At 41.9% G+C, this 24,530-nt stretch overlaps 2 protein-coding genes and 1 long non-coding RNA gene across 10 annotated transcripts in view; 2 read left to right on the plus strand and 1 right to left on the minus strand.

The window, feature by feature from the left end:
* Window position 1: 1 nt before the first annotated feature.
* On the plus strand, window positions 2–15,127 carry CASP3 (caspase 3). 3 transcript variants are annotated; one of them, XM_081209087.1, is made up of 7 exons: window positions 2–139; window positions 3,596–3,677; window positions 6,280–6,404; window positions 7,385–7,513; window positions 8,692–8,867; window positions 10,755–10,872; window positions 11,898–15,127. In XM_081209087.1, exons 2-7 carry the CDS (start codon window positions 3,604–3,606, stop codon window positions 12,122–12,124), a joined length of 849 nt encoding a protein of 282 aa, XP_081065213.1. In that variant the 5' UTR covers window positions 2–139; window positions 3,596–3,603; the 3' UTR covers window positions 12,125–15,127. The 3 variants fall into 3 exon arrangements, with proteins under 3 accessions (XP_081065213.1, XP_081065214.1, XP_081065212.1); XM_081209088.1 differs by lacking the exon at window positions 2–139 and adding an exon at window positions 146–282; XM_081209086.1 differs by lacking the exon at window positions 2–139 and having other exon boundaries at window positions 3,553–3,677.
* Window positions 15,128–16,218: 1,091 nt separating this feature from the next.
* LOC308595235 lies at window positions 16,219–20,856 on the minus strand. The gene is made up of 2 exons (XR_014011948.1): window positions 19,989–20,856; window positions 16,219–19,140 (listed from the first exon to the last, which is right to left on the minus strand). It is a non-coding gene; the product is annotated as an uncharacterized lncRNA (long non-coding RNA).
* A 3,242-nt stretch (window positions 20,857–24,098) lies between these two features.
* The window catches only part of IRF2 (interferon regulatory factor 2), a 42,677-nt gene continuing 42,245 nt past the window's right edge, over window positions 24,099–24,530 (plus strand). For 2 of the 6 annotated variants that reach the window (XM_081209004.1, XM_081209003.1), the window contains exon 1: window positions 24,100–24,331. The gene's annotated coding sequence lies outside the window, so the exon portion shown is untranslated. Of the gene's footprint in view, window positions 24,332–24,398; window positions 24,520–24,530 lie in introns of those variants that run through there. The other 4 variants (XM_081209007.1, XM_081209006.1, XM_081209005.1 and 1 more) reach the window with 4 other exon arrangements.

Genomic DNA, 24,530 nt, shown 5'->3' on the forward strand with positions numbered 1-24,530 from the left:
GGGGCTGAGGGGTGGGAGACGGAGCGAAGAAGCAAAGTGCGGAGGAAAGAGGGAGCGCGCTCCGCCAGGCACTTGGGTCCAAAGAGGGAAGCGGGCAACCGCAGCAGCACCGAAGAAGGAGGAGGAGGAGGCGTCCGAGGTCAGTAGCCCGCGGATCGCCCAGGCTGCTTTTTCTCCCCCCCTCAAGGAAGCTAGCCAGCCTGCCTGCAGGCGCCCTCCCCGCCCGGCGTGGCGCTCCTTGTTTTGATAGCAGGAAGCGCGCGGGGAAAGCAGACGGCAAAGGTAAAACAAAGAAAAGTTTCTCTGCGGGAAACTGTTGCTTCCCCAGCCGCGAGCCCCACCCGCGTGGGAAGCCCGGTCCCCGCACGCCTTCCCACGCCCCCCCCCCCGCCTCTCTCCTGCTCGGCTTTTCCCCTTCCTCCGGCAGCCCCTGCTGCTGCTGTTGCAGCTGCTCGGCGCCATAGTTGCTTATTGTTCCTACTTCTTTCCGTCCCAGCGCATCTGAGGCGCGGATCACGGATGCCCTCGAGCCTTTTATTAGGAACCAGGCGAGGAGCTGGCAGGTCTGAATCCAGCCCAGTGTTCGCTGAGCTGCAAACAAGAGGGGACCCGCTTTCTTTTCTTTTTTTTCTTTACAGAGTGGAAGCAGACCGAGAGATCTTATTTCAGCAGCATGCAGCAAGTTTTCTCTGAACCCACCCCCCACACATGTGGCTTGGTGGTAGAGTTGAGAAATCTCCCCTTCACTGTCTGTCGTTTTTGTTCTAATATTCTTTCAGCTCATCAGACATGTGGCATCCTTCTGTGACTGGATATGAAAGAATTAGTGAAGTAGTGCTTAAAAAAAACAAACACCACTCCCCAAACACCCATTAATGTATGCTAGTTCCTCAGAAGGGAAGGAATATAATCTTGTTTGTGAGTACCAAAGCAGGGGATGGTAGCTAAACTACTTTAGTTAAACTTGAATCACAATTAAAATTGTGATAATTGTGTATGCTGCACTTGGATTGAACAATAGCCCAATGGCAGTACTTGGCATATCGAAAGCGTTGCTTAATAATGCCATCTTGTCTGTTTCTATAGTTAGCAATCTTGTCAGTTTTAAAACCTGAGTTTTTCCTGTCATAGGTTTTGCTTGGAGACCAAGATGGGAACATAGTAATTTATCACCCTTCCACCAAAGACTTCATGGCAGCATTGCCCATGAACTCAAATGGCCCTCACTCAAATGGCTTAGATTAATATATGAAATTATGTTGTCAGTCTTAACAAAAAATTACTACAACAGTATTTGGAAAATGTTGCCAGTCTTGCAGGAATGCTTTAGATTTCCCTTGAAATTGGTGTTTTGCCTGAGGAGGAATTTTTGAATTTCATTTTGAACAAAATCTGGTGATTAATTATTACCCAAGGAAGAACTACCAAAATCAATATGATTTTGGCTCTGTACTAGAAACTAAACTTTATTCGGAATTAACATTGTCAGTTTTCCAAGGAGGAATGACACACTATGGCGCTATACTGACAGTTGCAGATAGGCGCCTAGATCTTTTCAGCCTTGTGCAATTCATTGTATCTTCCTGTTAAAAGTGAAAATAAGAGTGTATGGATTGATAAACAAGGTTAAAGAGAAGTACAGTTTTCACAATAATAGGCTAGCTAGTTTTGCTTATCTGTGTTCTCAGTCAAGTCTATGAAATTTGTCACTAGTGTCAAGAGCTCCAGAAAACATTTTCCATATTTATAATGTTTGTGGCTAAGTCAACATAAACAGATATATGTAGAAATAAAGCTCGTTAGGAGCAATTGACATGTGAAAACGTGCAGATCAATTTAGGTTGCATCTAGATGGCAGTTTTCTTTTGTGATTATTTCATCAAGTACAGTGGTGCCCCGCAAGACGAAAAACTCGCAAGACGAAAAACTCGCTAGACGAAAGGGTTTTCCGTTTTTGCGTTGCTTCGCTAGATGAATTTCCCTATGGGCTTGCTTCGCAAGACGAAAACGTCTTGCGCTTTTTTTTTAAAGCCGCTTGAAGAGGAGCAGTTGCGACGAACCGTGCTTCGCAAGACGAAAAACATCGCAAGACGAAAAGACTCGTGGAACGAATTCTTTTCGTCTTGCGAGGCACCACTGTAGCAAATGGTAGAAAAGGCACCATAGCCAACAACTAGTGAAAGGGCTTTTATGTGATGCATAGTAGCCACTTTTATCATAGGCTTTCACAGCAACACATTTTGAGCAGATCCCATTGCAACAACTTCTGATTACGGGAATGTCTTGTGAGCCTACCATGTCAGTGGTGAGCAGGACCAGAGGCAAAAAATACATGGCGCAATGAAAGTGACTCTTATCTTTGCACGGTTGGCTTCATTCCAGCCACATTAAAGTCAGAAAGGTGTGTAAACACACACCTGTAGGCTGGGTTTGAGCCCCACATTGGACGAAAGATTCCTGCATTGCAGAGGGCTGGACTACATGATCCTCATGGTCCCTTCCAACTGTAGAATTTCATGATTCTATAATGATCCCACATGTAATGGGTAAAAAGACCAATCATGTCAGCTGTATTGTTACTGACTTTTCCTAGAAGCCTCATAACTTTATGTGCCCTTTAAAATGTTTCTTACCTAAGGGAGGAGGAACGTCAAAGCAGAATATCTGTTAACTTTCCTAGAAGCCTTTCTTTCATCCTTTCTAGAATGAGATCATCCTCCCCAGAGAGATGTATATTCTGCTTGACAGAATATGACATCAATGCATTAGCTAACCAAGATGAGGTAATGCTTTAGTACTCCAGTGAAGCTAGCTAGTAACTGTGTTGTCCTCCCAAGAGCTTTGATGCTTCAGTACGTTAGCATTGGTGTTGTGGAAAAGAAACAAACCGTCAGTGACAGAGCATATATCTGACTGCACAAAATCAAAACAGATGTCTGCTGATGGATGGGTCTTTTTGTGGCCAAGTTGCTTAATTTTAACAGACTGTTGATTTTCAGGTACGGTGGTACCTTGGGTTAAGTACTTAATTTGTTCCGGAGGTCCGTACTTAACCTGAAACTGTTCTTAACCTGAAGCACCACTTTAGCTAATGGGGCCTCCTGCTGCTGCCGTGCCGCCGGAGCCCAATTTCTGTTCTTATCCTGAAGCAAAGTTCTTAACCTGAAGCACTATTTCTGGGTTAGCGGAGTGTGTAACCTGAAGCGTATGTAACCTAAAGTGTATGTAACCCGAGATACCACTGTATAAAGTTATTTTTGAAGCAGTATTTTTTTTACCCTGTATTTGACTTTAAACCTGAACAGGTAGCCAAGTGTTGTAAATTGCTATAAACTACTCGTTTGCATTTCCCCTTAGTGGGTTTATTAAAAATGCCTAGCTTTCAGCTAAATTTATGCTCCTTCAGAATAATTATGCCTCAGGGTTGTATTCTCCTTGTCTGAGGGAAGTTGGGGGCAGCTCATTTTTAATTTTTCTTTATCTGTTCTCTTGATACATGGGAGGCCACAATTTTATTTTCCAGAAGCTTTGCTTTCTCCTTGCATTGATTGGCATTAAAAAATTCTGATGATAAAACTTTATCCTTTGTTTACAGAAACAACTATGGCAGACATAAACCATATTATGAAATCCTCACAAACTGTGACAGATGCAAAAAAAATCCCTGGTTCTGAAGGGTAAGTGGGGATTTTGGCTATTGGTGTTGGTTGGTTCTTTGTGGTGGTCTTTTTCTTCTCTTCTAGCCACTGTAGACTTCGGCTTTAGTTTAGATCTCCCTCAAAATATATGGAGTGTCCACCCCATAATATACCCATTCCTCCCATGGGCCTGGCACCAACTGATGGTGAGTTGTGACGACTCCTTGCCATTAGCCATTATCCTACATGGAAAGACAAGGCAAGCAAACAGCAGTGAAAATGCAGCAACTCCCTGGACTTAATCTTAGGTAAAAATGAGAAGAAAATACAAGAGAGGGTACCAATCTTAGGAATGCCACTTGAATAAGTTGAGAAAGCCAAGTAATCAAGAAAACAAGTGTATTAAACAACTAGGACTCCGATTTTTAATTCATAATGCATTGATGGAGTAATCATTGAGGGAAATGCAGATGAGCTCTCAATTACAGTGGTACCTCGGGTTACATACACTTCAGGTTACAGACTCCGCTAACCTAGAAATAGTGCTTCAGGTTAAGAACTTTGCTTCAGGATGAGAACAGAAATCGTGCTCTGGTGGCGTGGCAGCAGCAGGAGGCCCCATTAGCTAAAGTGGTGCTTCAGGTTAAGAACAGTTTCAGGTAAAGTACAGACCTCCGGAACAAATTAAGTACTTAACCCAAGGTACCACTGTAATTGCAAATAATCAGTGGATTTTATTCAGTGTAGCACTAATGAGACTATTCCAGTTCCTCTTCTCCTACATCACATTCTCCCCTCATCTCCCACACATGCTATTCTGGAGGTTGTCCCCTATCTCAGAGCATATTTGCAGAAGGAGAAGGGGAAGTCCTGTTGTGTTGGCTTCTGCTTGCACAGCCATGTCATAGCATCATAGAATTGTAGAATCGCAAGGGACCCCAAGGGTAATCTAGTTCAAACCTTTGCAATTCAGGAATCACAGCTTATTAGCTGAATATGTCCCAGTATGTTTTGGTGTTAGGACTATTAGTTGCTCTTGTAACTAGAAGATTGCTCCAAAGAAAAAGCATACACAGGAGATGTGCTCATGTACAGTTGTACCTTGGTTGACAAACTGAATCTGTTCACGGAGTCCATTCGACTCCTTAAACTGTTCGAAAACCAAGGCATGGCTTCTGATTGGCTGCAGGACCTTCTTGCACTCAATCAGAAGCTGTGTTGGACATTCGGCTTCAGAAAAACGTTCGCAAACCAGAAAACTCACTTCTGGGTTTGTGGCGTTCGGGAGCCAAAACGTCCAAGTACCAAGGCGTTTGACAACCAAGGTATGACTATAATCAGCTATGTGCCAAAACAACTTGTTTTCAGAGACCTTGCCTGCCCTTTTGTATTGTTGTGCTTCATATTTTATTGTAAAATCCATGCATAATGAGGTCTGTAAGAGAGACTATGCGAATAAATTCACAGAATTAAGGCTAAAAACTCTTGTAACTTTAGTCATTTTGAGATCTGTTCATAGGATCCTCACTTGGTGTATACTGGTTTCTTCACCATCCCACTTTTAAAAAGCACTCAAAAGCTTATTTTTAAAATTCACTTGTACTTTTCAAGGACTACTGTTGTTCCTCTCAGATTTAATACAAAAACAACTAGAGCCAATTTGATCCCCTCTTACGTGGTTTATATTGCATAGCTATGATGTTAGACCCTATTCCTGTGACTATAATCTGTTTTAATTCTGAATCTTAAATTGCTGTAACCTGCCCAGGGATATGTTGTTGAAGGGCAGTTAACACATTAACTAATAATAACGATAATAGCAGTATTGCTGTATAGAAGGTGAATACAAAATGCTCAATGGAGGTCTTGCAGTCATAAAACCTCTTTTGAGCTTCTTGTGTGAAAAATATTTGCACATTTCTCTCATTCTTCCTATTATGGTTCTGTCATATTTATTTCATCCCAAACATCTTGAATGCAGCTCAGCAGTGCAGGGGAGAGTTTACATCTCATTAATCTATTTCATGTGCTCAAAGGATCAGATCTGTTCTCAATTATCCAGTCTATCTAATGGTACAGTGGTACCTCGGGTTAAGTACTTAATTCGTTCCGGAGGTCTGTTCTTAACCTGAAGACCACTTTAGCTAATGGGGCCTCCTGCTGCCGCCGCGCCGCCAGAGCATGATCTCTGTTCTTATCCTGAAGCAAAGTTCTTAACCTGAAGCACTATTTCTGGGTTAGCGGAGTGTGTAACCTGAAGCATATGTAACCCGAAGCATATGTAACCCGAGGTACCACTGTAATAAAAACATGAAATATTTTCTTTGTTCCATTGTATTTATTTAATAGTGGATATTTGAGGGAACTCTTTATAACTAGGTTGTTGTTGTTTTGCTAGCAATTTCTCATTCAGCATTAACATTCATGCTGTTCTGAACTTGTGCAAAATCCAAAAGATATCAAATTTGCAGTATAATTGTATACATGCAAACTCAGAAGTCCTTTTGAATTCATTTGGACTTATTTGTAGGCAAATGTGTGTAGGATTGTAGCCTCGGTCTGCTTTTTAAATTCAGGATCAGAAAATTGAAAATTTGAGAGAGAGAGTTTAGTTTTACATTGTGTTTTATTTTTTCCTTAGGAAGAGCATACCTATTAGCAAATCTGTGGACTCTGTGATACCGGCAGATGAGAGTTACAGAATGGATCACCCTGAAATGGGAATGTGTCTTTTAGTCAACAATAAAAACTTCCATCCAGCTACTGGTAATTTTTAATTTTTTTTTAACTTTCTCCCCCTGCCGGTAAGGCTTCCCTCCCTGTAACCTGCTTTAAACTGTCAAAAGTGAAATATATCTACTGCTTAGTCTTTTTCAAAGTTGGCTGTTGTATGCTTAAGGAAGTCCGTAAGTTCAAACATGCCTAAATCTGCATAGGAGAGAGCTGTTGGTCTTAATATCAGGAGAGAGGAACTTGTGGCCTCCCAGATGTTGGCCTCCCAACTTCCATCAGCCCCAGGCAGCATGACCATTTGTCAGAGACGATGGGAGTTCTAGTCTGAAAACATGTGGAGGGCCACAGATTTCCAACACCCCTTTTAAATAGCAACGCTGTGCTTTAAGCAGTTAGGTGACTTCATTACACCTAAATGAAGCCTGACAATATTGTTCCTTTTCCTTCCAAGCTCGATACAATCGTACCTTAGATCCAGAACGCCCTGCGGGTCTAACGTTTTGGCTCCCAAACGCCGCAAACCCGGAAGTGAATATTCCAGTTTGCCAATGTTCTTTGGAACCCGAATGTCTGATGGGGCTTCCGTGGCTTCTGATTGGCTGCAGGAGCTTCCTGGAGCCAATCGGAAGCCGTGCTTTGGTTTCCGAATGTTTTGAAAGTCGAACGGACTTCCGGAAGGGATTCTGTTCAGCTTCCGAGGTACGACTGCACAAGGTTTTTTCTATACATGTTTTATTTATATACAAAGTCGGTCCTTCCATTGATCAGCGGGTGATGCCAAGTTCAATTGTTCATCTGCAATAAAACCAGTGCACCCATTGTTTCCATTCTTTCTGTGTTTACAGGGCGGAATGTCTTCCATAAATCCTGATATATTTCATATAGGAACAAGTCTTCAGGCTCCAGCTGTGCTTTCCCATATTTATTTTCATATAACTGAGCAGAATTTGCCTGTGGCATACACTGTTTTCAAAAATTAAGTCAACGCAACTTCTTTTATTTTTTATCTAAAGGGATGGCATATCGATCTGGTACAGATGCAGATGCTGCACATGTTGTAGACACGTTCAGGACCTTGGGGTACACAGTCAAGCCTTATAATGATCTTACATGTAAGCAGATTATTGAAGTTTTGCATAATGGTAAGTAGTGATTTGGCGGATGATGTATTGCCTGTTGTGCCAAAATATAAAATATAAACTCTTGGGTTTTTGTGTTGTCCGCTCTTCTTAGCAATGAGGAACTTTGATATTAAATAATAAGTAGAACACCTGGTGTGGCAGAAGGGTTAAGGGTCCCTTTGTGTAGCAGCAGGCTGCATGCGCACCACTGAGTAGGAGGATCTGAAAGCATAGATTACCATCAAAAAAAGTATGCTCTGACAGTCTTAAGTCATCTGTTGGAAATGGGCAAGTCTGGATACAGTCCCCTCAACAGCTGGAGATCAGAATTGACCACCTTGAGGGAATGCATATGTGGACCAGGTCCATCATGGAACCATGTGTTTGCAGGCCCAGCAACAAGGTTTGGAAGTTGTGCCCCAGGTACTGAATACAATCCCACCTCCGTGCCTGCTTTCATGAACTCTCCTTAGGTTAAGGTTTTAAAGTTATATTTTAATTTTGCTTAAGCCTTAAGCAGTGTAATTGGTATTTCTAACCTGGATAACTTCAGAGCCTGAATTGGCAACTAAAAATATTCCTTCCTGATTAGAAATGTCATCAAGATATATATTCCTCACTCAGGAAAATATTTGTCTAGACACTAAGCTCATTCTAGAATAGAAGTCACTTTCAATCCTGATTTTGTTACCCTTTGATTTGTCAGACCCAACTTTCTTTAAACATTTCCACTTATAAAGCTCTCCCCCACTACTATTTGCTTTAGTAAGATTCTTTTCAATATTCATTTATATAATAAGCCTGCTAATAACTGCTGTCACTGCCTCCTACCTATAAAAAGGATTATATGGCATATCAGCAGGATTTATCCATATTAGTATGGATTTATGCCATGTTAGTATGGCAAGAGCAGGGCAACATTGTGGAGAATTTAACTGCATTCAAGCCTAAGGTAGCTTTACAGTTGCCACAAATTCATAGGAATGTTAAATTATCCTGTTCCTATGCTGCTTATCCCAAAGAAGCTATATGATTGACAATGCTTGTCTCACTTTGTCTATTTGTTTGTTTGAGGGAAGCATTATTGTGCTTGAAGGTTTGCTATTGCCTAAAAGTTTCTTGTTGAAAAAATGTCAAATGAGTATTTGGAATTTCTGAATACTTAAACAATGTTTTCCCTCCACCTGGGTTTTTTGAAGCTGCCAAGGATGATCACAACAAGAGAAGCAGTTTTGTTTGTGTCTTGTTAAGCCATGGAGAGGATGGACTCATCTATGGTACAGATGGTCCTCTGGAGCTAAAAATGTTAACAAGTCTCTTCAGAGGAGACAGATGCAAGTCCTTGGCAGGAAAGCCAAAGCTCTTCTTTATTCAGGTAATTGTGCAAAATTCAGCAGATGACAATACTGTGAAGACTTTTATTTTAAAAAACAAAAAAATGTGTCCCAAAGATAAGATAAGAAAATGTTATGTCTGCATTATACTATAAGCATAAGATCTATGGTTACATTTCTGGGAATATAAAATATATCCAGTTTCTGGTAGTGTTAATTTTTTGCTTTCTAGCAGTGTTAATATTTCAGTTTCCATACAATTCTTACTGCTTAGAGAGGATAGCAGCAATCTAAAAAAACAAACTAAAAATGGAATTAGATACCTTTTCTTCCTTAAAACTGGCCATTGAAAACGAAAAGGAAAATCTTAACAGTGATTTTAGAAAATGCAACTAGGATCATAGTTGTGGGGCAGCTGCTAAGAATTATTCTCTAAGTTGCCTTGCTTTTTTTGAATATGGTAAACAGATGGAAAACAAGAGAACTGCCCCAAACGCCATGATCCCTGTTCATTTTCATTAGGAAATGAGATCAGTATGATGATTTTGTATTTGTCATTTAATTTTAGGTCTCCTACAGAATAAGGCGGTGTAATGCATTAATAATGAGAACACATTACTTTGTGCCAGACTTCCTCAACCTCAGCCCTCCAGATGTTTTGAGACTACAATTCCCATCATCCCTGACCACTGGTCCTGCTAGCTAGGGATCATGGGAGTTGTAGGCCAAAATCATCTGGAGGGCCGAGGTTGAGGAAGCCTTCTTTATACTAATTAGTAAAAGCTTGTCTACTTGGACAACCTTCCGAAACATTAGCCAGGGCTTTCACTGAGAAACTAAAATGGCCAAACCTAAGCATTTGACTAATGCCTCTAAACCATAACCAGTTCAGAAAAGCATTTCTTACTGTTTCAGTTTAGGTTGGTGGTTCTCTCACCTGTGACCACAGTTTTAGCAGAGTGCTTTAAAAGTGCTGTGAACTTCTTCTCTGACTCAGAACGGCTTTTCCATGTCACAAAACTGCAAATTTCAATTTGAAACTCATACCTCATCAAGATTAGCATGCCTCCCCTTTCAAGATGTGCATAAATGAGTTCTCTTATTCCTTGTTTGTGTTCATTTGTATCCGACTGTTGCCATTTTCAGCGAGCCAATAGTGGTAATATTTACCATATTTTTCACCCTACAGGACGCACTTTTTCCCCTCCAAAAATGAAGGGGAAATGTGGGTGCGTCCTATGGGGTGAATGCAGGCTCTCGCTGAAGCTTGGAGAGCGAGAGGGGTCGGTGCGCACCTACCCCTCTCGCTCTCCAGGCTTCAGGAAGACATCCGCAGACTAGGCAGCCCTGCGGAACCTCCCGCAGAGCTGTCTAGGCTGCGGATAGTAGCCTTCTTCCCGGAGCGTCGGGCGCCCTGAAAGCAGAGCGCCCGGCGCTTCGGGAACACATCCACAGCCTAGGCAGCCCTGCGGGAGGTCCCCAAAGGGCTCCCCACGCTGCGGATAGCAGCCTGCCGCCCGGCGGGTGGGCGGGGCACCCTGAAGCAGAGCGCCCCGCGCGCCGGACAGACATCCGCAGTGTGGGGAGCCCTGCAGGAGTTCCCCGCAGGGCTCCCCACGCTACAGATAGCAGCCTGCCGCTCAGCGGGCAGGGCGCCCTGAAGCAGAGCGCCCCTTGCGCCGGGCAGACATCGGCCAGCCCCACAAGCTCGGGGGACAGCAGGGAGGCGCAGCGCCGCCATCCCGCTGTTCCTCGACCTGGTTCGGTTTCCCCAACCTGCTTTTGGGGGGGAAATAAAGGGGGGGGAATTTCCTTTATTCCCCCCCCCCAAAAAAAACTAGGTGCGTCCTATGGGACGGAGCATCCTATGGGACGAAAAATACGGTACTTTCTGTCTTCCTTTTACTCTTCTGTCTTCCTTTGCGTAGGCTTGTAGAGGAACAGACCTTGATTCTGGTATTGAAACAGACAGTGGCACGGATGAAAGCACATGTCAGAAAATACCTGTAGAAGCCGACTTCCTATATGCCTATTCAACTGCTCCCGGTAAGATAAATGAATAAAAGATGCAACCTTTTGCTCAAAATACATAGATTACTTTATAACTTTTTATTTCATGCATATCCTAGTCCAGGAATCAGCAAACGTTTTCAGCAGGGGCCGGTCCACTGTCCCGCAGACCTTGTGGGGGGCCGGACTATAAGCCCCCCCCCGCACGACTCTCCCCTCCCTTCTCCACAGCATTGGATAAGCCCCGGTGGCTGCTTACCTGTGTCTTGCGAGCGGCAGGGGCTGGCGGCAGTGGAGGGACGATGAGCGGTGCGCAAAAGGGCTCCGGAGAGGGGCTGCTTAAAATGGCGGGCTGCTTGAGCACTGCTGCTGCTGGCATCAATAAAGCCCAGCCCCCTTCCTCCTCTAGGCAGGGTGGGGAGAAGCCAGGAGGGAGGGAGGGAGGAGGCGGCGGCGGCAGCACCGTGTAAGGGAGAGGGAAAGAACACGCGCACTGGCGATCCACACGGCGATTCCCGGACCCTCCGCCGGCCGGATCCAGAAGGCAATGGAGCCTGATCCAGCCCACGGGCCTTAGTTTGTCGACCCATGTCCTAGTCCAACAAAGGTGCCTGAATACTTCTCCCTCCTTTTGCAAAACCATTTAATGTACAAAAATGTTACTGGCCCATCAACCCGCATGCACTAGCTAGGCAGCCTAAGTGGAAAATATCTCCAAATCAACATGGCCATGTATGAAGATGGTTTTTTAATCTCAACACTTCTCTTGGGGAATATTTGAGACTAAGGGGTGGTAGGCTTAACAGCAGGACAAATAAAAGTTGAATGAGATTAATGTGAAGCCCTTTACTAAACTGAATGAACACCCTTGTTCTGGGGCAAAGTTATCTAGTTGTGGGGTGATTGTGACCTTAATCAGTTTAATAAAAGTAAGATTCCTGCATTGCATGGACTAGATGATCCTGGGGTCCCTCCCAATTCTGATTCTCAAACATGATTAGCTTTTGTAGTCTCATTTTGAAGAACATTATATTTTATTCAATTCATTTTTTTTCTTATAGGCTACTACTCTTGGAGGAACTCATCAGATGGCTCCTGGTTTATACAGTCACTGTGCGGGATGCTGAAACAGCATGCTACAAAACTTGAACTTATGCAGATTCTGACACGTGTAAATCGCAAGGTTGCAGAATTCAGTTCTTATTCAAACAGACCAGACTTCCACGGAAAGAAGCAGATCCCTTGTATTGTGTCTATGCTCACAAAAGATTTTTATTTTCCTCACTAGCTTCCTACACTGTGATGTGAAAGCTAGCAGAAGAGCACTAGCGTTTTATATCATTTTTAACTCTTGACCCGATGTCCAGTCTCTAATACATAGGTTGTATTGAAATGTTATGACCTATGGAGTGGATTACTACAATCACTAGAATAGTGGGATCACTTGCTAGTTCAGAAATTCTAGTTTGGAAAATGAAAATATATGTAGATTTGCAGTTATGCTCTAACCTCATTGCTAAAATAGATTGAAGGAAGAAATCAACTATTGCTGTCAAAATAAAGTATCAGTTACCGCAGACTGAAGAGCAGTAAAAGGTTACTTTTAGTTAACTTTGGTAACTGTTGCAGCCCAATCCTGGGGTTATTTACCTGAAAGCAAACTGTTGATAGAAATGGTATTCTCCCCCCCCCCAGTCAATACCATTAGAATTGGAGAAATTAATGTCATGACACAAGAGTGCAGTTTTTCAATATGGCGTAAGGACTAAACTATTATCTTTCATATACAATCATGTAGCACAATCAAACTTGTGAGGAAGTTCTTCAGCCTTTTAGAAATGGCTATATGAAATGTTTTTTGAGCCTTTTCAAAGCTTTTTGACCACTATAGAATACCTTAAGATTTTTTTTTTTTTTAAAAAAGAGGTGCTTCTTTTCTAATAGATGGCAAATGGTTCTTGGAACGCTGATCCTTACTGGATCCAGGCCTTAAAGCAGTTTTGCATGCTTACATTCACATTTCAGTTTAGGCAGGAGTGTTGTGCAAGTGGTAGTTTGTGAAGAGTATAAATTCAGCCAGCTCCTAAACACATTTTTGTGGTTCTTAGTTTTATTTATATATTCTATTTGATGATAAGAAGTATATGAAAAATGCATGTCCCATTTCCCAATCCTGATTCTGATTCCTTTTTTTAAAAAAGCAGCATGTTTTAAAATACTAAGACTTAGAAGCAAGTATGTAAAATAGAAGTTCATCTTCAGCTCGAAGTAAAATATTTCTTCGGCCCTTTCTAGCATGCAGATTCTTAACTACTTTCTTCATACAACTTTGTGTCCTGCCCGCACTGGCTCATTCTTCGCTTTCTTGACATGGCTCTTACAAGTCTGGGCTATGTGTCCCTGGTGACCTGTCCTTCCTTCCCCCTTTTTTTGAAGGTTGCTTCTATTTTCAGCTTATTACTCAGCTTTTTGTGCAGCTACATTGTCTTTATTATTTTTTTAAGACATCTGCCATTTTTCTTTCTCATCTGGAATCGTTAGTGATTGTGTCCTTAGTAACTCCTTTTTAAAAAACAACAACAACCCAACTTGTGCCTGTCTGGAGCTCTTTCCCCCAGTACTATATATAGCTATGGAATCCCACCTACTATTTCTCTGATACCATGAAAAACATCTTTCCTGAAATGAAAGGTTCAAGTTTTGCTACACTTTCTTCCACCTTTCCATATGTAATGTCATCATTACGTACAGTAGTTACTTTCCCCCCTGAAGTTCTCACCACTTCCCCGCTGGTTAAGATCTAGTCAAGAATAGCCAACCCCTCGCTGCTTCCTCCACATTGTGAAAGAGATGGTTTTCAGCAAGTCATGTCAGAAATTTGTTGCATGATCTGTGCTTAGCAGAGTTTGTATTCCCACAGATACCAGGGCATTTGAAGCGTTATTGCTTCTTTGAAACATCTGTAATTTGTTTCAGGACATGTTTCCCCAATCTTCCTTGGTATTGCAGTCTGTAGTATACTCCAACCATGATGTTTTGCTTCTCTTATTTTTACCCAGGGCTTCCCACAGGGACTATCATGATCATTATCTGGGATTACTTTCTAGGTGTGCACATTTGATAGGTAATGCTATTCACCCTCCTTCACTCAATATGAACTTCTGTAGATTTCAAGTAGGCTTACAAATAAGTAAGTACAGGCAACATGGTAGTTAATAATTTATGCTAAACCATGGTTTTGCACAACACGCACAAGCAGGTTAAGTGAGCCTTGTTTTTGCAAGCACTCCCTTTGCCCTCTTCACACATGGTCAGGAGGAAGAGTTTAGAAGCTTTTGCTTCCATTTTCGGTTAATGGGTTTGTTGCATCACTGAATTGGCAACCTGTAGCTAATGTTACTTATGCCAACTTTCAAACCATGGGTTACTGAGCTAGCTTGCATTAAACTATTCGTAGTTCATGTCAAACACAATTCTGGGTCTAGATGGCACAGCAAACTGCAGCTGACTAAAAGTGGAAGAAAAAGCATCTGAGCTCCTCTGCCATGTAGGGAGCATATGAGCCAAGGCTTGCTGTGCCTGTGCATGTTGTGCTCAATATTAACATGATAGTGAATGTCTTCAGGCATGGATAAAAGCTTGTGTTAGTGAACTTGTGATGCTTGCAATACTCGGAGAAATTATTGTGAGTGTAACTGAGATAGCTGTGCATGTTTCGGGTTGAGACCTTTCATCTTGATCCAGATGGGAGATAATGTGCAGAAATAGGTTCTGCATGCATGTAAGATTTGCCAACAGCAAAATAGGAAATGGGAGCAAGTGGGACAGAATACAGCATTCACTGGTGTATATGCATATCATGGCTCTTTGGAATAGAGTCGCAGATCCACACTTCAATGTTTCTTGAAGTTTTGGTGTCCTTATTCAGCCATGGGGGCTCGTGGATTTGATCCATCCACCTACTCACCACCTGCTAAATAACTGAACTTTGAGAAGCAAGCACAGCAGTGTGCTTCAAATGGCATAATATGCAATAGTTTCTATACATTTGAACTTATCGTCAGCTAAATAAATCAGTTAATTTATTCAGAAGAGTTGACTATGTCTCTTGCTTAGAGGCATGAATCTTTTAAAAAGAATAATACAGAGCAATATCTGAAACTACCCATCATTGCAAACAAGATTTTTGGCAAAGGTTTAAATTATTAGATATGATTAATTTATGCGTGTGACTGTGACTATCTTAACTCCTGTATGAAAACCTAATAAACCATGTGCATAGTTTAACTAGCTTTGGTTACTTTTTTATTTAAAAAAACCTAGACATTTAGAACGTCTTACAAGTTCCAGTTTCTCGGTCCTGTTTAAAGTGTATAGATAATCATATTAACCCACATAGAAAAAAATTATTCTACAGGTAAAGTTTAAAGAACACTTGCCAAATACAGATGTGAACTATTAACAGCAATGCAACCTCCATTTCAGGCAATGAGTTGGCCTCAAAAGTATTGTTCCTCTTTAATGTCACTCTGCCTATAATTTAGTGTGGCAAAAGAGACATTGTTCACGTGTCATGTTAAACTATAGCTTAAACAGTGGTTAAGACAAACAGGCAGCATGCAGTAAATTCTCAACTTTGCTTCTTCCCCACTTGTGGCCATGACAGGACCAACGAGCGGAACTCAACAAAATATTTGCACTAACTCAAGGATTAGTGCTTGTGCAAGAAACAGGACCCCCCCCCCCTTCTCTCCTCACATGCATCCTGTGCCATCCCCCTATCTGCTCCTGGAAAGTTGGGAGAAACCCCCCCCCCAATGGATACAGGGAGTGTACAGAGGGAGTAGAGGGGGAGAATGTTCCATTAGGGACCCCTGACCATTAGGTCCAGTTGTGGCTGACTCTGGGGTTGCGGCACTCATCTCGCTTTATTGGCCAAGGGAGCTGGCGTACAGCTTCCGGGTCATGTGGCCAGCAAGACTAAGCCGCTTCTGGAGAACCAGAGCAGCGCACGGAAACACCGTTTACCTTCCCGTCGAAGCAGTACCTATTTATCTACTTGTACTTTGATGTGCTTTCGAACTGCTAGGTTGGCAGGAGCAGGGACCGAGCAACGGGAGCTCACTTCGTTGCGGGGATTCAAACCGCCAACCTTCTGATCTGCATGTCCTAGGCTCTGTGGGTTTACCCACCGTGCCACCCATACATTGATGGAATGTTCACTTTAGCACTATGTTGAAGGCAATTAATATAAAAAAACTGCTCAAAACAAATAGTAGTCACAATAGCAGAGTGGGTCCTAAAATATAGTTCTCAAGTATCAAAGGCAAAGTCTACCTCATCCATCCCAAAATTGCCTCCAGACACCAATTAAGGAGTTCCACAACCTCCCTTCAGTCCAGATCTCCAATTGACTTCTCCAAGGAGTCTTCTAAGTGTCCTTATGTCCTGAAGAATCAACCAAGATTTTACACAATATCCATTTTAAGTATAATGGCAACTTTGATTTTTCTTCTTAATCTGGTCTCTTTGCAGTGCAATCCTATGAATACTTACTCTGAAGTCCCACCATGTTGGATGTTTATTCCCTGCCAGTATGTGTACTGAGGACTGCAGGCTAGAATTGCGTATGAAAGCTGATTTCACATAATACTGCCCATATTAATGGTACATGACTCAAGGCTGCAGGAGGGTTGGCTATAGGGCCCACCAGATGCATTAATTTACTTGATGTGTGACTTAATCCTGAAATCCAGATGTACTTGGAAGTGAGGGGAAACCCAACTAAAATACTTTCATTTACGTTTGCCAGTCCAACGACTGGAATTTCCATGGCTTTGATAAAAATATTATGTATACCTGGGACAGGGGTCTCTTCTTTCCTGGGTTATGCTGTAAAACTCCCTATAGACTGATGGTTTTATAGAAATAACACCAGCAATAGTCCAAAGGAATTTAACTGTACAGTACTGTATCATCTCAATCCAGACTACAGTGGTACCTCTACTTACATTCACCTCCAGTTACGTTTCCTTCGGGATACGTATCTGGGTTTCGCTGCACACGCATGCACAGAAGCGCTCTACCATGCCACACACATGCACAGAAGTGGTTCCTCTGGTTATGGAAACCTCAGGATCCGACCGGAGCTCCGGAACGGATCCCATCCACAAACGGAGGTACCACTGTATTATAATGTGCTATGTGGGCATCAGATCATTGCCACAGGGTGTCACTAGAGATAATGAAATAATTTGCCAAGGCTGAAAGCTGCTCAAGAGTATCTGATGTAAAACCAGAAGAACCCAACAAATCCTGATTGAAGTATCATCTAGAATATATATTTGCTTGGGAATAAGTCCCACAGAGGGATTTATTTCTGAATAAACATACAAAGGACTGTGCTGCAATCTGTGTACACACCATACATTATAAGCATGTTTCTCTCAAAGAATCCTGGGAACTTAGAATGTCGAGAGTGTCATAAATTGTAGCTGTGTGAGGAGTAAACTAAAGTTTGCAGTAAATGCATGGTGTGTATGTAGCCTTAATAGCTAGGTAAATAATCTAAAACTGTTCAATAATATTGCAAATTCACACTTAATAAATAGATGGTTGAACTGCTTATAATTCCTACCCACACTTGCATGGGTTGGTATACATCTTCAGAGAAATCAGGAGTTATAGCCTTGTCTCCCACATAGAGTTAATATTTCCACTATGGTGCTACAGAGTGAAAGTTAGTTTGGAAATGTTTCCTGGTCCGGTGTCTTTTCAGGATTTATACAAATTTACTTAATTGCAGCAAAGAAAGCATAGTGCTTAAATACTTGCAATTTTTTGTGGCATTGTTGTCTGGGCAGCCCAGGACCTCTGGGGAGTTCCCTTTGGTGCTGACGACACAGCAGTTTGCATTCACCGCTGGAGGTGCACTCCATTGTCTCTCAAGACAGATAGTAGCTCTGTGAGAGATAAACTACAGTTCCCAGGATTCTTCGGGTGAAGCCAACTGCTTTAAATTCATTTAAAAAGTATGGTGTGGATGGCCTGACTAGCAAACAATGTTTTTGCCTGGTGCCTGAAGATATGTAACAATGGAGCCAGGCGAGTATCCCGAGGGAGAGCAACAAATGGGGAGCCACCACTGAAAAGGCTCGTTTTCATATTGCTTTTTTAAAAAACCTCTTTACATTGGCTTCCTCTCTGCATTGCATTGATTTTAAAACCTAACTTTGAAATGTTTGCATTCTGTTGCTCCAGATTATTAGTTTTCCCTGTACATTCTTTCTAGACCCCTGAGTGCTTCTTGTTCTTACATTTCCATTTTCTTTATTTGGTAATACTTTTTTCTTTGTAAGTCACCGCCTGCAGCTATTTCTACCATCCAGTCCTTCCTACTCTTTAAGGGCCTTGACATATTTATTTTCACATATCTTTTCCAAATGAAGTATTTTAATTCAGTCTCTCTTACTCCATTGTATTCCCTTACAAAGGAAGAAATGGAGAGGTTAAAGAGGTATGTTTATTTAGGCCGCAGGCAGGATGTTGTTTTTCTTATAAATTCTATGTTATTATATTGCATTATATTAATCATCATACATAGTTCTCCCTCCTAGGGGTAGACAAATCTTCAGTTTTGGTTCCTCTCAGTTTCTCATTCTTAAGTTCAGTTCTCCACATTTCCACATCAGCTGGCAATTTTCAAAAAAACTATTCCTCATGAAAATTTATCTGCATTTTAGTGTGGGTTTCTTCTAATGTACACAGTTTTGGAAAACAGTTTTCCATAATCTAATGGATTTATCTGTGCTATATTAACTAATTTATGCATCACATTTATTTTTGTACACACTGCTTGGCTACAGAACTGCATTGCAAAATTCAGAGAAGTGTGAATTTCAAAGGATTTTTGCATTTTCGTTTGCATATTTGTTTCAGAAAACATAGATTTGGCAGGTTTGTCTTTAAATGCAACCTGAAATTAATTTCTTCCCCATCCCTTCTCCTTCCTCTCATTTTTATCTGATGTATACACATTTTTTTTAACATATTACTTGACTAGAAAACTACACTGCAAAATTCAGAGAGGTGTGAATATTGAAGGATACTTGTGTTTTGGTTTGCATATTATTTTGCAAAGTGTGACTTAGGTGTGACCTTTAAATGAAAGCTGAATCAAAAATTTTCTTCATCCCTAGACAAACATTAGATCCATTATCCTTCTGTGCTGTGTTTCTCCAGGTTCTAAGACTGAAGGCAGGTACTGTCTTGTTTGTATTGATCTATTAGTTGCTGTGGAAGCCTCTTTTGGCTGAAAAACAGAATAAAAATATATATTTAGATAATTAAATAATCAATATTAAAATTAATGTAAAGAAAATACAGATTAGATAAAATCAAGCAGGAGGGAGCAGAAATTGAAAACATTCCATTCTTATTGGTTCAGGCTACTATAGAACTCCAATATTCTTGGCAGCAATTTTGCTGGGGTGCAGTTTGATTTATAGAGCCACTTAGATTGTTTCTAACTGCCAAATTGATTTAAGAACCTCACTCAGTGTCCAGTCAGGCCTTTCACCCACAAACTGAACCAATCACAGACCAGATCAAAAGCCACCAGTCATATGGGAGTTCTATCATTTTCCAAGTCTCTTTTATTTCCTCAAGCTTAACATGATTCAATCAATCTGTGTTTTCTTTTTTCTTAAATATTTTTTCTCCTTATTTCAGTAATCTTCATAACTTTTAAATATATTGTTTCTATACTGCTTCCATCTATTTTACATTTCCCCAATAGACTCCATTCTTCTCATCTGTTGTTAATACAGCGGTATCTCAGGTTAAGTATTTAATTCGTTCCAGAGGTCCGTTCTTAACCTGAAGCACCACTTTAGCTAATGAGGCCTCCTGCTGCAGCCGTGCCGCCGGAGCACGATTTCTGTTCTCATCCTGAAGCAAAGTTCTTAACCTGAAGCACTATTTCTGTGTTAGCAGAGTCTGTAACCTGAAGTGTATGTAACCTGAAGCGTATGTAACCTGAGGTACGACTGTATTTAGTCACAATCATCCAAGTTGTTTCACGCCTAACAGTCAGTTTGAACCTCGGCCTCCCAAGTCCCAGCCCATCACTGTAACCATTACACCAACCTAACTTATACCTTTTTTTTCCTGGGACGTCTTCATCTAATAAAAGAGGTATTCTTAGTTTCATCTGACAAATGCTAGAGTGGTATTCTATGTACTGATCCATGTCACTGTTTGTCAAGTGGGGGGGAAATCTATGAGTCCGACAAGAGCTGTTTCAGGCTTTTTAGGGCTTACAACACAGACAAGCTAAAACAGTAGGATCCCATGGAAGTGGGGAGCAGACATCTATGAATCGGCATAGACCTCCTGGGCACACAGCTTCTCCTTAGAGGCCTCACTCTTTTTCTGCCATGAGGTAAGTCCCGCTGAACACAGTCTGAATTGCTTCCAAGGAAACATACTTAGCACTCAATTGTTAAGTTCCTAATGGCCTGTCATTTATACCAAAGTTAAATACCTTAATGTAGCCTATTTGTATCACAAACGAGTACCGCTTCTTAATTCCTTACCCAATACAGTGGTGCCCCGCAAGACGAAATTAATTCGTTCCGCAAGTTTTGTCGTCTAGCGAATTTTTCGTCTTGCGAATCACGAAATCCCATAGGAATGCATTGAAAATCAATTAATGTGTTCCTATGGTCAAAAAAAAGTCCAAACAAAGCCAAATTTGGTACAACAACAGTTTATTAACTGCTCTTTAAAGTCACACATACTGTAAAGAGCAGTTCAAAAATTGAAGGGAAAATAAATTAACTTTATAAACAAAACATGTCTTTGTTTTTAGACAAAGGAAACAAAGTCGCGAGACGTTTTCGTCTTGCGAAGCAAGCCCATAGGGAAATTCGTCTTGCGAGGCAAATCGAAAACGGAAAAACCTTTCGTCTAGCGAGTTTTTTGTCTTGCGAGGCATTCGTCTTGCGAGGTACCACTGTAAAGTGGTTCCCTGTTTATGAGGAAAAATATAATGAAATCTACTGCTGCCTCCATTTACTACATTTAGGCATCAAAATACCTAGAGTGGTACCTCAGGTTAAGTACTTAATTCGTTCCGGAGGTCTGTTCTTAACCTGAAACTGTTCTTAATCTGAGGTACCACTTTAGCTAATGGGGCCTCCTGCTGCCGCTGTGCCGCCAGAGCCCGATTTCTGTTCTCATCCTGAAGCAAAGTTTTTAACCTGAAGCACTATTTCTGGGTTAGCGGAGTCTGTAACCTGAAGCGTATGTAACCTGAAGCGTATGTAACCTGAGGTACCACTGTATTGTTTGTTTTCAGGATCTGTACATGTGATCTGTTGTTAAAAGCATGGCCTGCATATTTTCTTGTTTCCAGGTTTTGAAGATGGCACCAGGATACTGCCATTATTCTTGAAATTATCAGGGTTTTAAAATATAGATATATTTGTGTCAGAACGGAATTTATTAACAATTTCTCCCATCCCTGCACTGCCAATCTGGAGGCCCACAAGTTCCCCATTCCTGCTGTGCGTGTTTTGTTTTGTTTTGTTTTGTTTTTTTTAAAGTTGCCTAGAGGGCAAATTTATAGGTTCCTGTTTTGAAGAACCACTTTTTCTGGCAGCTTCCTCAAAGCCACAGCGCATTTTCTGATGTGAAGCAGTATTTGAAATAGAAGCTTGCAGAATATATGTAACCTATAAAGGGATTCCCCGGTACAGTGGTACCTCAGGTTAAGTTCCTAATTTGTTCCGAAGGTCCGTACTTAACCTGAAACTGTTCTTAACCTGAAGCACCACTTTAGCTAATGGGCCCTCCTGCTGCCGCCGTGCCACCGGAGCACGATTTCTGTTCTCATCCTGAAGCAAAGTTCTTAACCCGAGGTAACATTTCTGGGTTAGCGGAGTCTGTAACCTGAAGCATATGTAACCTGAAGCGTATGTAACCCGAGGTACCACTGTAATTATGTACGTTAGTATTTATGTGAACTAAGACAGAGGAAGACACATGAAAGGTGCTAGACTGAGGTAAAAAATATTGTTATGATAAGTATGAGACACTTGATGAATGGTAAAAAATTATCTGTTAAGATTTTAGAGGCCTGAGAGAAGTGCCAGGACATGCTGACATTACCAATAAAGGACACGTACGTTAACTGTGGTTGTTTTGTAAGCTTCCAAAATAAGCTTCACTGCAAGGTGAATGGGCCAGGTGGTAGGACCTCTCAGCTCCAGATGGTCTTGGATGATGAATTATTTGGATCTGTTCCAATCCAGCTTTTGGCACAGGAACAGCCTGAGCCCCCAATGGAAGATTTATGCCAGAGAATTGATTGAAGAAGTGCCATGTTCTTAGTTCTCCTGGACCTTTCATTGGCCATGGTGTCCTTCTGGACTGCTTATCTGGGTTGTTTTTACAAGACCTGGTCCTGTGGTGGTTCCTTATGTTCTAGAGAAGCCTTTCTAGAAGGTGATACTGGGAGACGAGCTCCACCACTGAGCCATGACTCCAAACACCTCCATTAAATTCGGCTAACTCGATAAATTGAAAGTGTAATATATGTGTCAATGTGTATATGTAAAAGGGAATTCTGGCAACAGGTGGACTGGAATTAACTTTGGTATTTGTCCAGCAATATCCCCCCACCTTTAAAGGCTGCAGTGCTGGTTGCCAATAATTTTATTTTCTCTGGTGTGTGAGACAAAGTTTTGCTTTTGGTATGCGTTTTGAACAAAGATTAAAAGGTGGAAGTTACAAGTGGCATCTGAAAAAGAAGAAGCGAAGTTAGAGGCAATAAGCACAATGAGTCATTAATGTCTGAATTCCAGTTCATCTTTGCCAGAAATCATACACCATGTAATTGAATCATCTCAGAAAAGGAGTGGGCTACGAAACAAAACAAAAAACCATCAGCCAGGAAGTTCTGCTGACTTGGAAGATGTATCTACTTTATTCTATGACTGACGCCAGTCTTTTGAAAGACACGTTTTAAGTTTTGTAGGCAAGGAAGACTAATTTAATAATTAAGTTGGCTAGATAATTTCTCTAATTCTTTTAAGCCATCTTGAGACATGTTTGTTTCACTTTCTTCCCCAGGCTTTCAATAAATATTTTCAGGGCAGGTTATTATTGTTATTTATGAATTTATGTATTAATAAGTAACCATGAAAAGGAATATGACACTAATGAAATAGTAAAAACAATAAAGCCCTCAATAATCAATGAAAGAGGATTAAAGACTCAATAAATGTTAAAAAGCCATGGAAAATAGATGGATCTTTGCAGGGAATCAAAATGATGAGAGAGTAGATACTAGGCAAGCCTCCCTGGGTATTGCATTCCATAGGCAGGATGCCACCACCAAAAGAAACACAAGGCATGGGCTTGGAACCAAAGGACCATGCAGCTAATTCTACACCCAAGAGAAGGATTTGGACCTGTGGTTTTTTCAACAACAGCACATGCTATACAGGAAGTGACTTTTCGAAAAGGGAGGAGTTTCACAGTGGTTGGCTGCTTAAAAAGCAATCCCACTGGTTATTTCCCCAACCTCATTATAAATAAAAATTCAGAAGAAAGAAAAGAAAATTATACATGTGGCACGGCACTTCTCAAATCCTCGCTTAGATAAGCAGCCACTGCCTCTTAGGCTGTTATTGTTTGTTTCACAATGACTAGAAACTTGGCTCTCTTTTTTTAGCAACAAAACAAGCCGAATCTCCCGGTTCTGCCAGAGGCCGCCGGTTCCACAGCGCTCGCGCGCGCGCACACACACACACGTACACACACGGCGTGCAACGCCCAAGGTCGGATCCAGCATCTCTCCGTCCCCCTGGGTCTCTTCGCACAAGGCTCTGGAAGATGCTCGGGCGCCATTCCGTCCCCAGGATACAGCATCCGACCACAGAAAAAGGAGGCGAAGACGAGGAGGAGGAGGGGGGAAGCAGTGGCTGCTTGTAAGCCCTGGTTTCCCTTACCGAGGAACCGAAACCTCTATTTCCGCCTCCCCCTCCCCCACCAGCCACTTTCCACCCGCTCGCCGTGGGCTGATGTCGCTGTTGCTGGAGGGAAGTGAAAATGAAATCGACTTTTCTGAGAACTGATGAAAGCAGCGGAGCCTGCCAATGAACGGCTGCGGCAAACTTCCGCACCCCTTTCTCTCCTTCCAGCCCCCACCTCCCCTTCTCTCGCTCTCTGCACAAACAGGCCTGGAAGAGGAGCAGGAGGAGGAGGAAGGGAGGGGGGGATTTCCAAGACTCAGCTCCTCGCGGCTTCCTCCCCTTGTTTTGCTTTCGATCTGGGCTGATCTCCGCCAAAAGCAGAGGAGGAGGGAATAACTTTTAGTTTTGCTCCCGCGATTTATGCAGCCGCCTGTTTTCCTTTCCATTTTGCGTCTCTTGGCAACCGCGATAACCTTGAAGGGAACTGCCATAAATAACGCGAAACAAACTTATTGGTAAGGCATTTTTTTCTAAACAAAAACCAAAACCCAAATATTAATCCTTTGCAGATTAGGCGTTTCTCTCCCCGCCCCCCACATGCTTGAGACGTTTGCTTTCAGAAATGTTGCTATTGATCTTGATTGAAAACAAAAATAAAAGGCCAGCGCCGTTGCGGGTCATATGATTTTAGGTGCAGCTACTGGTAAGAGAATG

Source organism: Podarcis bocagei (genome assembly GCF_964188305.1).
Source record: "Podarcis bocagei genome assembly, chromosome: 9".
Classification (NCBI taxonomy): domain Eukaryota; kingdom Metazoa; phylum Chordata; class Lepidosauria; order Squamata; family Lacertidae; genus Podarcis; species Podarcis bocagei.

Coding starts and splice junctions, on each gene's coding strand:
- CASP3 (XM_081209086.1), top strand. CDS start 3,568: ATGATAAAACTTTATCCTTTGTTTACAGAAACAACTATGGCAGACATA. Junction 3,678..6,279: donor AAAATCCCTGGTTCTGAAGG/GTAAGTGGGGAT, acceptor TTTTTTCCTTAG/GAAGAGCATACCTATTAGCA. Junction 6,405..7,384: donor AAACTTCCATCCAGCTACTG/GTAATTTTTAAT, acceptor TTTTATCTAAAG/GGATGGCATATCGATCTGGT.